At 36.2% G+C, this 15,173-nt stretch overlaps 1 protein-coding gene across 1 annotated transcript in view; it reads right to left on the reverse strand.

Moving 5' to 3' along the window:
- LOC145279616 (cerebral cavernous malformations protein 2 homolog) overlaps nucleotides 1–10,144 on the reverse strand; it is a 32,824-nt gene extending 22,680 nt beyond the window's left edge. The window contains exons 1-3 of the mRNA XM_080130818.1: nucleotides 10,027–10,144; nucleotides 3,067–3,201; nucleotides 800–880 (exon numbers count right to left, since the gene is read on the reverse strand). Coding sequence (XP_079986944.1) covers nucleotides 800–880; nucleotides 3,067–3,201; nucleotides 10,027–10,053 — 243 coding nt within the window. The 5' untranslated portion in view covers nucleotides 10,054–10,144. The remainder of the gene's footprint in view (nucleotides 1–799; nucleotides 881–3,066; nucleotides 3,202–10,026) is intronic.
- Between the last annotated feature and the right edge of the window lie 5,029 nt (nucleotides 10,145–15,173).

Genomic DNA, 15,173 nt, shown 5'->3' on the forward strand with positions numbered 1-15,173 from the left:
CCACATTTGGTCTGGTGCATCTGCTATTTGTCTCTCATTCCTAGACAGAGTCCAAAAAAAGAGTTGCCAGCTTAGTGGGTCAACCAGACTCCAACCTCTGCCTTATCGACAAAATGTTGCAGTCCTGTGCCTATTTTACAAGTATTTTAATGGAAAGTACAAACAACAAGCACTTGTACCACATTGACATAAATACACCTGATTAACCGACAAGCTGAAAAATCCCACCACTACACTGTAGAGATCTTTAAACGTTGGAAAGCCTTCTACTTAAACGCTTTATTCCCTCAAAATTCTAGATTTTGGAATTCCCTCTTGGGTCCCTGCTTTCCTGACTTTACTGACATGCAGAAGTTCAAGTGTAATGTAAACAGACACCTTGCTGTTCAACTCCATATATGTCCGAAATAGTAGCCCTTTACATCCAAGTGACACTGTGCCTTGTTTGGAATGAAAAAGCAGTAAAAACATGGGCTAGAAGACCAGGGGGTCAATCTTCAGTCAGTTTATACCAAAGACTCTATAAATAGTATTTGATACCTCATTTTAAAATGAGGATCAAAGGTAAGTGAAGTAATCCAAGGAAAGGAATAACTTCCTCCTCTACATGTCAGTCTAATAGCCAATGAAAAGAGGGTCTTTGGGTTGCCTTCAACTGTAATCGATCCAATTCTTTTATTTTTTATTTATTATTAGATTTAGTACAGTTATATCAGCTCCATTCTAAAAAAAAATACAAATGATATTTTAGAATTTTTCTGTGTCTTTCTGACAAACAATTTAATCGAAGCAAACATACCTTTCCATCATCAATGATACGTAGAACATCAGTCCGGTTCGTGAGATCATCAATTTGAACATCAGGCACGACACCAGCAAACTACAGAGAAAAGCAAAATAAAAAGAACATTTATAGACAAAAATTAGAAATAAACATGCCCCAATATTAAATGCAAACATTTTATCAAAATGTGAAATATTTATTTAACACATATGGCGTGACCACCTAGGGGAGCAATATTACACTCCAGTGGGGAGATTAAGACCTGCTAAACCACTGAGTAAGGCGGAGTAATTATGCTAAGATTATCTGTAAAGCGTTAATTGGATCCCAGACAGCAGCGAGTAACCTATCAAAAGGGATGGATTTGTTGTGCTTTTGTAAAACAGATATATATTTTATTGTTTGCGAAAAGTGACAAAAGATGTCACATTAACGTAGAATGAAATCATACATTCATTTGGCCTGACGAGCCCGTGCTCAGGATGTCTGGCTTTCTGAGTGCGAGGGGGCAAAGTGTTAACCTTTTGAGCGTGTGAATAAATTCAGGTTCTGATCCCAGATTCGTAAGCCTTGCAGAGGTGCACACACACAAAGGATTTGGGAATATCCCGAGGGACGTGTTGAGTTCTGATTGGTCTGGGGAACAGCTTACCTCACTCCATCACCTTCCAATATAAGCAAATGCCCAAGCCGAAATGATCAGATCAAAGCCGAATCTCAAGAGAAACACACACTCCCAAGAAATGCCACACCCCCTCTCTCCATCACGGCTGCCATCGTGGAGAACAAAGAATAAGATTTTGGACTGTTTTTCTGGTGTAATCGAACTGAACAATTGTACATATGTAAACACCTGTAATTTTTGTGAATTAAATTTTTAGTAGACTAGAATCCCCTGAATTTGTTTTCTTTTCGGCTTGCATGAGAAGCTAATTGATTTTCAGCAGAAATTGACACGAAGCCTGCAACGTTGAGAATCCTGTTAAGCATTCCCGGAGAAGACGATATTCTGCCATTGCACTTTCAACAGGGTCAGAGGCCACATCTACTGACCTAAGGCGGGAGGCTTACAACATTTCATATTTTTAATTAGAAAAACACATTATCAACAGAATTCAAACCTATACAGAGAAATCAATGGTTTTCTAGTTTATTGCCTCTTGATTATTCTTCTTCTTTGCATATCTTTAAAATATGTAGTCAGACAACAGTTTCACACTTTTTTATGCCGTCCTTTGTATTATTGTTACACTTTATAATACTCGTCATCTTACGCAATAACTATGGATATGAGACCTGATTATTGTGCAAAGATCTTTATGAACTTGAGGTCTCCCATCACTATCGTTTCCAACTAGACTCCAAACTCAACCATCCACGCTAAATGTAACATTGATGGGCAGAAAGAAACTCTACTCAAAAGGAGACTCCAGTGGTTTGGCCACATGTTGCACCGGCCTGGTGAAGAGTTTATCTGATATCCAATGCACTCACTGGTTGGAGGAAGCACCAAGGTGGCCAACTCAGACATGGAACTCATATCCAATCTTTGTATTTTTGTTGTTCGATGCTGGAATCGCGAATGGCTAGATCATACAGCTGACTCTGCTGTTGATTGACGAGAGTGGACGGCTTTGATGCAAGATGTGGTTAACACTATTGGAGCCGGCTCCACCCACCCTGGATGATGTAAAAAATCCTTCTACTCCAGTAGTTTCTTCCCCAGAACCGCTAGACTCTGGAATTCCATTCCAAGTTCCTGCTTCCCTAACTGTACTGACATGCAGAAGTTCAAGTGCAACGTGAACCGACATCTTGCTGCTCAAATCCCAACATAGTGCCCCAGTAGTTGCTGCCCCTGAAAGTAGCCCCCTACACCAAAGTGGCAATGCGCCTTGTTTGGGGTGAAAATGTGATAAAAAAAAAAAAGTACTTTACAAACTTTCAAGCTGCACTGTTAGAGGAATAAAGGCCAAACAAGGCAATGTTGCAGCAAAAAGTCCTACTTTTCACATTTGTTGTACCTCAGAAGAGAAGATTTCCTTTTAATTATTATTATGATTTGGCCATACAAAAATATTTAAATATACAGATATAAAGAAAATAGTAGTGAAGATAGCAGCACACCCTCAGATTTCTTATGGAGGCATATTTCTAAAATTGGGATTTTCTATGAAAGCAATTTATATGTTCCTACATGGAAATCATGCTCAACAAAAGGTTTAATCCAAAAATAAATACAAAAAAAAATACAGAAAACAAAAAATGATTTGTCATCCTACCCTGACTTTCTTTTCAACATAACCTTCCAGCAGTGTTTGTGTGTTGACGTGATAGTCCGAGGATAAATGCTTGGAGCCTTTCCTTGAGTCAAGCTTGTCATACATGTCTGAATCATGTGCACTTCGATAAGGACTCTGAAGAACAACAACAATGAGAACAGCTTAGAAAAAGGTCATTAAGGGAATATAGTAGTTTGTTAAGGTGATTTTGTTTTATGGCATATCAATTCCTTTGGGTCATTTAATGCTAAATCCAGCTACTTTAGTAAAAAAATCTCTGTTTAAAGTTCTTAAAAACTTCAAGTATTACACAGACAATTTGAATGGTTTATAGATTAATTTTGTTTTGTCGGTGTATTTTGGAAATGTAATAGAAATCGACCCTGTGTTTGCTTAGCCTGTAAAATGCCAGCAGAAAATAGAGAAAAGAAAAGACAAGCATAATTTTGTAGGTTGCTCATTGGTGAACGTGTGCTATTAATTTGCATATGTACACAATTGGTAACTGTTAAATGGGACGAATTCTAAAGCATGAGCGTTGAATGGAGTTTTTTGTTGGATAACTTAGAACGAGAACAAGAACGAATGGTGGGAGATAATATCGAATAAATGAGGGTTTGTTGCAATTTGAGAGAAAGGAAAAAAGACTTTTGTGTGTTGTATCGACAAGAAGACGGTTTGACACTGCCAGTTTTTTTTGTTTTTTGTTTTTTTCCCCCTTTCCATTTTATAGGAAAATACTTTTCAAACAGTTTTATTTGATCTATATTTTTTATTTCTAAATTAATGTTTTTATGCTAATTTGGTTTTGCTAAATATAACTTTGCTCTTCTTTTCTCTTCTGATAAAAAGCATTCAGCTTTGAAATATCATAGTCTAAAGAATTTTCTTTATATTTAATATGTTTTTCTGTATTGATTTGTATAATCAAATAATATTTTTATTAAAATTTGAATTGTCTTCAATTGTTTTTTATATTACTAGCAGGCCACCTGGCATTGTCCGGTTGTAAAATATGCTTAAATATGATACTTTAATTAATGCAGATTTCGTATTTATTATCATATTATATTGAACCGAATATATAGTAATGATTTAAAAAGTTTTAAAAAAAAACATGATTCATGCGCCACCAACCAAAACGTTTAGCTTACGATTTCCTTTGACGTTAATGATTGTACTATGAAAACATGTTTGCTGCAAAGCTAAAAATTAAAACATGAACCAATAGCTATTACGGTATGCATGCATATTCGTAATGCTGTTGTTCAACCTTTACTTAGCAAATTCCATTTTTTTAATTTTCACACTTTTGCACTGATTTTCCCCGGCTAAAACCCAAATATAAAGGTTTCCATGGATTTGAATACCCTATATATGAAGTTTCATGTCTGTAACCAAAAACTGACAGAGGAGTTTGGTAGGAAAAATTTTTAAACAAATATATATAAGCATACATAAATATATATAAAAAGAGGTTTGTGTTTACTATAAACGTTTTACGCATATATTTCACAAGTATAAATCATGTAGAATATCTGCAGAATATTATTACACATAATAGTTGACTAAAGATGATCATCCCATAAGAAAACCAAAAAAAACTGATAGCGAATTAATTAAAATAAATGTTTAAAATAATATGCAAATTAGCTAGATCTTTTGCTGATGAATGCAATTCCATGACCAATATATAACAAAGTTGTATTTTCTTTTTAAATAAATAGAAAAAAGGGGTTTTAATATGAATATCAAAATTTATAGGAGTATAAATTTGCTCCACTCATCCGTGTAGAGCTTTCTGTATATTGATAGGTTATTGAAAAAGATTATTTTTTGTTTCTATCTTTATCACTTTATTTTAGATATCTATTTATATATCTATAAAAGTGTAAATGTCTGTGTGTTTGTCTGAGTTTGTGTGTGTTTGTGTACATTTCCCTACTAAATTACTTTGTCAATTTTCAGTCTACAGACTCGAGATTTGATATAAGTGGTATTGAGATTTGGGAAATCGTTTTAATCAGTTTTTGGCCAGAAATTTGTCTGTTAAGGGGTCAAAGCTGACCTTTAAGAGCTCTACCAAACTCCTCCGCCAATTTTGGATCTAAACACTTGAAATTTTAGATATAGATAACTTGGACATGAAGCTAACTTTATCATCTAATTTGAGCCCAAAACAAATAAATGTTAAGGGATCATAATAGGGATCAAAGTTTTAAAAAATTGACCACTGCAGTCTCTACCAAATTACTCAGCCAATTTTTGGTCCAAACATTTGAAATTTTACATGAAGTGTATTCAGACATAGGGCAAGCTTTTTAATCATTTTCTTTTTGCTGAAAATTTGGCTTCCAATGGGTGAGAGCTAAAAAGATTTTACCTTTGTGGTCTCTAGCAAACTATTTAGCCAATTTTGGTCTAAACATTTGAAATTTTACATAAAGGGTATTCAGACATGCAGCAAGCTTTTTAATCAGTTTTTGGACGAAAATTTGGCTGCCAAGGTCAAAGTTGAAAGAGTTGACCTTTGCAAACTCTACCAAACTTCTCTGCCAATTTTGGGTCTAAACACTTGAAATTTTAAATGTAGATTACTTGGACATGGGTCAAACATTTTAATTTAATTTTAGCCCAAAACAAGAAATGTTAAGGGGTTAAAATTGGGGTCAAAGTAAAAAAAAATTTGACGTCTACAGTCTCTACCAACTTTTCTCCATGGTCATTAAGGAAGCCTATTATATAGAAAGGCATTACCATACATATTCACACTTTTTAATATATACATATGCACATAAAGTTATGAACAGTACATAGAGCCTGAGCAAAGCCAGGCAGAACTGCTAGTTAATATATAAAAGGAACTGTGTGTGTGTGAGAGAGTCCTTTTCCTATGGGCAAATCAGCTGAGCTGATTTTTATGAAATTTCACACAAAAGTACTTTATGTACCTGGCAGTGTTCTTAGACAGGTTTTGAATTGAAATGTCTTCAATAAGTATCAATAATCGATTATTGAAATAATCTGATAAAAGAAAAAAACAGGCAGTTTTAACCAAAGTAAACGCCTTCCACAATCTAACAGCACAAGTGCATTTGAGAAGTTTTGTTACCACACAAGCAGTAAGGCAAAGCATATAAAGTTAACAGTAGGTTCTTTGATATGACCGGAGTGTGTTTGAAATGAATGTTTCTGTTTAGAACACAACTGAAGCATGATACTTGACTTTTGTATCTTAAACTTTAATTCAAGCTATTATATATAAAAATAATTTTATAAAATCAACAGTAGATTCTCTACAGTGCAATGTAGACTACAATGTATTGTGAACTGTCACTGCGAGATGCACGTGTATTTTCTTCCAGGTGCACATTATTAGGTCCCAACTAGAGCAAGCAATCAATCGAGTTGATTGAAACACAGATTTTGATGACAATTAAAATATGGGAGTGTGAAATTCGTTGATCATCATTCAATTCGAGCACTGTCAGGTCACCCTGCTAGTATATATATATACATTTTTTTTTCTGTGTACATAAGTTTGTTCCCTATGGACTCTGAACCGGGTCGAATTTTTTTATTATCTTTATTATTATTCACACACATGTACCATATGTAGCAAAGAGTGTTCTTAGATAGGTTATGTATATTTCATACATAACCTATCTAAGAACACTCTTTGCTACATATGGTACATGTGTGTGAATAATAATAAAGATAAATATCGAAATCTGATCATCGAAAAAATTCTATTACAGGAGGAACAATCCAATGTTGACCAAAGTTTACACTTTCATACATCCTAACATCACAAGTGAATTTGAGTTTTATTGCAGCACAAGCAGAAAGGTCCAGATAGATGTAGCAATCTCCCTTGACACTAGCACCCAAATACATGTATTTAGTGACTTTAATGATCACCACAGAAATTGGCTTGGCTTCTCTAACTACACTGACACAGCTGGTGGTGTCATCCATAACTTTGTCTCACTTTTAGATCTATTTCTGACAACTGTTCCAGATGATTGTGTAACAAATGCTCATTACCCACTCGGGAAGGCTGATCATGCTGTGATAATGATAGACATTACTCTAAACTCTCGATCCCAAGTTGAAGAACCATTGCTCAAAACGACAAGGTACTACAGTAAGGCTGACTGGAATGCCATTAAAGATCACATTAGAGACGCCTCATAGGGAAATATCTTTTCTCTTCCAGCAGAACAGTGTGTAATTGAAACTACTGAATGGTTCAAAGCAGCAATTGAAGCACATGTTCCTCCACGGAAGTTCTATAGCAAACCTCACTCTCCCCAATGGTTTACTTCTGCATGCGCAGCTGCCATTGCTCAAAGACAACATGCATACCGTAGATTTATCCAGCATAAGTCCTGTACAAACAGACAAAAGTATATAGAAGCTAGAAATAATTGCAAGAAAGAAGTAGCAACAGCTAAGAGTAAATATACTAAAAACACCAGAAACGCATTGAAACGCAAAAACTGGGAACTCGTGATTTCTGGAAAATCTACAATAGTGTAGTAAATAATGGGCAATCGACAATACCCCCACTATCATGAGGTTGTTTGCACAGCAACTGAGAAAGCTAACATTCTTGCCCGTCAGTTTGCCTCAAACTCTACCTTGGACCTAGTAAGCTATTCCTTCCCTGATTTTCCTCTGCAGACAGAAACCACGCTAGATGATCTGAAGATCACCTAGTACATGATATTATAAAAAACCTAGATACCTCAAAAGCATGTGGACCTAACCTCATCCCGGCTGTACTATTAAAAATGCTTCGCTTAGGTCACTCCTGTTATGTCTAAACTCTTTAACAAATGCAACAAAAAGGCAGAGGGATGCAACATTTTGTCAATGGGACAGTAGCTGAAGCCTATCTGATAGTTCTGGACCAATTAGGTTGGCAACCCTCTTTTGAACCCTATCTTGGAGCAAGAGACTAGTAGCAGATGCACCAGCCCAAATGTGACAATAATACTCCATACATGGGCGAATGGTGCCCTTGTAGAGGTACAGGATACTTTCAGGCCTAAGTAACTGTCTAGCTTACGGCATCACATTTGACACACCGGTTCCCGTCAGATCACCGAAGTTAAGCAATAATGAGTAATGAGTCTGGCCATTACTAAAATGGGTGACTAATTTGGGAATTCCAAGCGCTGTATGTGCTCTCCACTTGTCTCAGCATTGTTTCCAGTTATCCTGGACTTCACCTTGCCACTGGACTCAAGCAGTGCCGATCCAGGAGATGTGTGGTTGGAGATTGCGCAACCTTTGCCACACAATTATGCATGCAGCTGACCCTACAGGGAGTATCCTTTGTCTTTCGAGACAGAACAGAAGCACTGAAAATCAAACTGTCTAGCATAGTAGAGATCCCTCCTTCCTCGCAGCAGTGGCGACAATGCCTTCAATGTATCTGTTCCAACGCATGTTACCTGTGAACGTTAAGTCGAGAAGTTTAAACGAAATACTTTCAGGTAATGTGTCCTTAACCATAACTATTGGTGGTTGAGAAGGTTTCTTACAATTATTAAAGGAAACAAGCTTAGTCTTGACAGCACTGAATATGACCATCCATTTTTGTCCCCATTCCACTCCAGACTGTTTTAATCGTGCATTTCTCAAGTTTTGAGGGATAAAATAAATTAACTTTTTACACAAAATGACTTCTCAAGTAATAATATTTAAGATAAGAGACATTGTGAATGCCTTATTTTTCTCATGTCACGCGCAAACCCTATGTAGCGACATTACCCACATATCATACGAGTTGATTTGGTTGGTTGGTTGTTTTGTTTTACGGCATATCAACCCTTTTCAGGTTATTTAATGCCGAATCTGGTGATTTTGAAGAACGATTTTTTAATATAGTATATTTGTTTTTTAAGTCGTATTCTATTTAACCCATAGTTGGGACCCTAACAGGTGCTACCACTCCGGGTCAGAGTGGACCTGGGAGCAATGGCAATTAAAGGGTGGCTCCACACTCCCTAAGGCCTGCAAGCTGGGGCCCTCACCATCGGATATAGTTTAAGGTCATATCCAGGACCTCATACGAGTTGAAAATTTCGCTTATTTCTCAGCAAAGCAATTATTTTCTTTTAGTCGGTAATATTACCAAAGATGGCTAATTTGCTAAGAATCGCTATTACGTCATCTTCAAATGCTTATAATGTATATTAAATATGTGTTCACCTTACAAATGAGCAGGTAAATCAAAATAAATCGGTTTTTAACTAATTTTCCAACTTTTTAATTAATTTTTGTCCGTTATAACAATAATTACCTAAATATTTATGGTGCTTATACAGAGAAGTTATCATGCTTAATAATAACATTTAGAAAACCATTCTTAACATGGGAGGGGAATGTGTTCTGTTAAAGTTATTATTCTGTGCTTTCACCTAACAATAAACAAAAAAAAATGCCGTAAAACTTGAATTTAACTTTAAAATACTATTTAAAAAATAACACGAAAATTTCCAAGCATAAACACAATATATTTTTTTTTTTTTTTTTTTTTACTGCTACTATTTTTAAATATTTATTTATTTTACTACTATTATTGTCCGCAAAGTTCAACGAAATAAAAGAAACTAATAGTGGATGTCAAAAAGTTAGCCTTTTAGGATTGTTTTTATTATTGTTATTATTTTCAAACACATCCTTTTCTATTAAATTTAAGCTGCATAATGAAAAAAAAATCTAGCGGCAATATTTAATCAAAAAAGAAAATAATACTTTTGTTATAATATTTGTAAAAAAAAAAAAAAAAGTTTTAAAACTTTTGGAAACAAGTTGTGTTTTCAAAACAACAATGCGAAACTGCGGCTAAAAATGACGCGACTACGCGAGGGGGGAGTTTCTATTTTCCATGGCAGAAAAGTTTATGAAGTTTAAATAAAATAAAAATTTTCATCGAATATTGGCTACCTTCTTCTCACGTTTCTTATCTTCCATTAGACGGTAGACACCATAATTCGGAGACAATTCAAGTCCGGAAAGGCAGCCACTGCAACAAAATCCACTCAATTTGACGTTTGACGATGCCACATCGACTTATTAATAATCAGATTGCTTCCCTTGACTAATAAAATAACAAACTAAAAAAAAAAAAAATAGGTCAGAAGTAGAGAGAAACTTTTCCCCCATTTGGTTGGTTTCTTTTGTAGGAAAGAACTACATGCATGAATTAATGCTTTCATTTTTTGTTTAAGAGTACAAATGGGCTCTCTCCTATTTCAGTCACATAAATTATTTAGAGTAAAATAGGTTTCGAGATTACTCACAAACAACTTTTTTTTCTTTTAATTAAACTATGTTCGACAAGAACTTATTAATACTAGGTGCCTTCAATAAGTTTCCAGACTTTTTTCGTATGGGCACTTTCGAAGTAATCTTCTCTGGCTGCAGTACACTTGCTGTACTGATCCAACAATTTCTGGAAGGCTCCATGAAAATCCTCTTGTGTGAGCATGTCAATGACCCTTGTCACAGCCTTCATCTCTTCCACTGACATCAAACTGTGTACTTATTGTCTCTATAGACACACGACGGTTCTTATCTATGAAATTCTTTATTTGGCCAATCAACTCTGGTGTTCTGACTTCCTTACTCCTCCCACACCTCTCATCATCCCTTACAGACTCCCTGCCTTCCTTAAATTTCTTATGCCACTCAACAACGGATGCTCGATTCATGCAAAATGGTTCAAAGCAGTCTGAAGCATTCTATATGTTTCTGTGGCATTTTTTCCAAGTTTAAACTAAAATTTTATTGCATATCATTCTTCTAAAGTGTCGTCATATTCAGATTACATTTTTAAAATTCACCAGCTGTGATAATCAGGCTTTAGTAGGGTATATTCTAATTCCTGCTGCAGCTGTTCCTTTGAACTTGGAATCATAGAAATTGGTCAGTCATCTCATAAGATACATAACAATAACATACTAAATTTTCAAGAGTTTACGACAATTTTAAATGCATGTACAAAGACAGTCTAGAAACTTATTGAAAGCCCTCATGAATACACTTAGCAAGTTTCATAACTGGAATAAGAATTAACCAAGAAAAATATAGTAACCATCTTTACAAACAACCCCCATAAAAAAAGTCAGTAAGTCAAGTTCATAATTTTCTATTTAAAGACTGGAACTTTTTTTTTTTTTTAAAGATGGTCAATAGAAAATCTAAGAAAATCATTATTTTACCATATTTATTTTCGTTAACAACAAAATAAATGAAAACATGTTTTTGTCCAAGTCCATAGCACCCTTTTGGGGAAACTAGATTTTTCCTACATTAAAAACCTACCTTGTGTCTAATTCTGTTCTTGTGGGGAGTTAACTAATTGGAACAACAACAATAGACGATGCATATGTAAAATATAAAGAGAGTTTTTAATTTGGGGGAATAAATACTACATCTTGTACTTGAGTTCACTGTACACAAGAAATTAACCTTAGGGTTAGTCATATCAATATTTAGGACTCGCACTAAACTATTACTAATTAATGATGATAGGTATATCCAAGCAGATGTAAAAGCATGTGAATCACAGAAACTTTGTAGCCATGAACTGCATACAACCAACAGTAAGATTGATCTTAGAAATGGGAGGGGAATTTATCTTCAAATATCTTTAATTTCGAATTAGAACTACGGACTTATACTAAGTAAATATTAATAAGTCCTTTACATACTTTTCTTTTCTTTTTTTTTAACGGAGAGTAAACAACGCATTGTGAATGCATTATCGGCAGCTCACATTACTCTCGCTTCTCCTTATTTGTCCCTCAGTCCTAATTTCCAATGAGTGATTTTTCTGACAAAAGATGAAGTAAAAACGGCATTCCAGGTTGACAGTAGCCTAAGATGTCGGAAATTCTGTTTCTATGTCTATCCTTGTGGCCATTTCACTAGTAAGGGTGCTGGAGGTAAACATTTCATCTGGGCTGACATTATCCGCCTGATAGTCAGGGACCCGAACCTTGGATTAACCACTAAGGAGGCTGTCCTATCAGCAGGTGCAAAGTACTGGGGTTGCTGTATTGCCATTTGGCGAATGGATTCTGGACCATGCAGTAGTTTCTGGTGGGGCCTCTCGATGCCATACTAGTGGGTAATTGTTAGGGCTTTACCTTATCATGTGCTACAAAAGAAAAAAAATTCCTGTTTTTTTCTCTCTTACTTTCCCTCTCTGTCCTGCTCTAACCAAGTCTGCCGACCTGTTCCACAAATCCCAAAACCTCAACATGAAATTTCTCCAGAGAAAAAGGCGAATAAACCTAGAACCCCATCCTCCAACATAGACCCCTACTACCATGTCTCCTTCTTCAACATCAGGAGTCACCTTCCAGATGTTGAAACCCAATGACAGAAGACGAAACCTAACATATTCTTCCTAAGCAAAACTGGCTAGGGCCAACCACTTCCCTAGATGAGTTCATAATTAAAGGATACTCTAATGTAACATCTAAATCTAACCCCCAAGACCGTCATGGGCACGGAATATGTGCATACATTAAGGATGGTTTTCCATGTGGTAGGGATATCTCCAGTGAAGATCTTAATTTACCTTATATGTGCACTAGTTTACACCACTGCATTTATATTTGCCCTTTATTGCCCCCACAACAGCAAAGTTACTATCTTTAAGAATATATCTGAGAAAATCGATCACATCCTGTCTGCTCATCCTTCAGCTAACATCCACATTTGTGGTGACTTCAATGTCCACAATGTGAAATGGCTGATCCACTTGAACAAGACAGACGATGAGGGGAGGTTCTGTCATGATTTCGCCATTGCCTATGACCTTATGCAGATTGTTCACAAACCCACCCGTGTGCCTGATACTTCCGGTCAGTACGCAAGCCTTCTAGACCTTTTTCTCTCAACTTCCCCTGAGCTGTGTTCATGTTCTGTTCTGTCTCCTCTGGGATCTTCCGACCACTCCATTGTATCAGTTCAGATAAAAATGAAATGTAATAAGTCTTCAGATGTACCTCACCACCGTACCGTATATCGATACTCTACGGCTGACTGGAATAGCTTCCGTACATTTATATCTGATTTACCTCTGCATTCTAGGTTTAAAAAGGATACGTCCTCTATAGTGTCTAACCATAGGCATAGACCAATTCATACCATCCAAAAAATTCCAACAAAAACCTAACAGCCAGCCATGGTTCTCCCCCAGAATGTGCTGCTGCCATTGCGCACAGAAATCACTTTTTCCATAGCTACCAATGTAATAGACATACTGAGACTAGAGCAGCTTTCAGGACTGCCAGCAACCACCATAAAAGAGTAATAAAAAATGCAAGAGAGCTATATGCTCAGTCTGTTAAATCCAAAGTAGCTGAGTAGTGGCTTGGTTCCCATCAGTTTTGGCAAATAGCAAACAGGATCTTGAACAGAAGTGTGCGTTTTATTCCAACCATCATCAATGGACCAGAGGTCATCTCATCAGCATCAGACAAGGCCAAACTATTTGCCATGAACTTTGCAGCTAATTCTACCCTATACAACAAAGGCCATCAACTCCCCATATTTACTCCTATAACAGACAACATGCTATGCAAAATACAAATATCTGTGCGTGAGGTCGCCAAGCTAATCAAGAACCTTGATTCCAGTAAAGCAACTGGCCCTGATGGTATTCCAATTATAGTGTTGAAAAAGTTTCAACCAGAACTTGCCCCCATACTTACAAAACTCTTTAAGCATTGCCTGAAGGAGAAGTGCTTTCCAACACCCTGGAAGACCTCATCTGTACGCACTGTATTTAAGAATTCAGGTGATGTCATCTCCCTTTCAGTACAGACCAATAAGTCTCCTGTGTGTCATGAGTAAGTTGCTGGAATCCATATTAAATAGAGAAGTAGTAAACCACCTCAGCAGAAATAACCTTCTTAGTGACATGCAATATGGTTTGCATTCTGCCAGATCTACAACAGATGTACTAACGGTTATATCTCATAGGATCAGTGAATCTCTCGACAAATTGCTCTTGACATATCAAAGGCCTTCGATAAGGTATGGTGTAAGGCCCTACTTCACAAGATTTCCAGCCACGGTATAACTGGACATGTTTTCTCAATCATTAAATCATTTCTCTCTGATAGGTTCATAAGAGTAGTGGTAGATGGACAGAAATCAGAGGCCTGCAGTATTAATGCTGGAGTCCCTCAGGGGTCAATCCTGGGCCCAACTCTCTTCCTGATCTACATTAATGATCTCCCAAAACACATACTTAAATCATTCGTTGACATCTATGCTGATGACACGACCATCTATGGCAGCACATCAAAGGCTGTAAATGACAAAGTTCTCTGATTCTCTCTCCTTTGATCTTGAACGCACGGTACAGTGGGGGAAGACATGGCTGGTTACTTTTAATGCATCTAAAATCAAGCTCCTATCTTTACATCATCAACGCTCTGATCCCCATCTGGCATCAATTGAAATGGATGGCTCTCGTCTAGGGGAGGCTCCATGTTTTGATAAGCTTCTGGGTTTGACCTTTACTCCTGATCTGAAATGGAACATCTACATCAAATCTGTTGCCAAGTTGCTGGAAAAATGGTAGGATCCTGAAAAACCAGTAAAATAATCCAACTCCGATGGTATATATATAAACAATATATATATAATTTATTACGGCAGCTTATACATTAATTGAATAAATATGCAACACACTCACGATTAGAGTTTAACGGTTAACAAACACATAAACATTACGACGCCATATTGAAAAGAAAAGTTCGTTAACTCTGCCTTTTTATAAGGGAGATAACTTAACAAATTATATGCATATTGATGCCAATATAAAGGGAGACAACTTAACAAATTCATCTTTAAAAGTTTTTTTTTTCTTTTTTGATTTTTAATTTCAATCATTTAAACTGCCTTGTTGTAAGACGCTTCTCAATAACCAAGGGGATGCACCTCGTTTAGTGAGGCAGTCTGCCAATTGTCTTCCTGTCTCTTGCCATTTGAACTCTTCAATCTGTCCATTTTCCACAAGTTCCTTAATACCACTGATTTCGATCCATAATCGTTTTTCTTTGACAGAT

This window comes from Euprymna scolopes, chromosome 7 (genome assembly GCF_053919585.1).
Source record: "Euprymna scolopes isolate OS-2025 chromosome 7, ASM5391958v1, whole genome shotgun sequence".
Classification (NCBI taxonomy): domain Eukaryota; kingdom Metazoa; phylum Mollusca; class Cephalopoda; order Sepiida; family Sepiolidae; genus Euprymna; species Euprymna scolopes.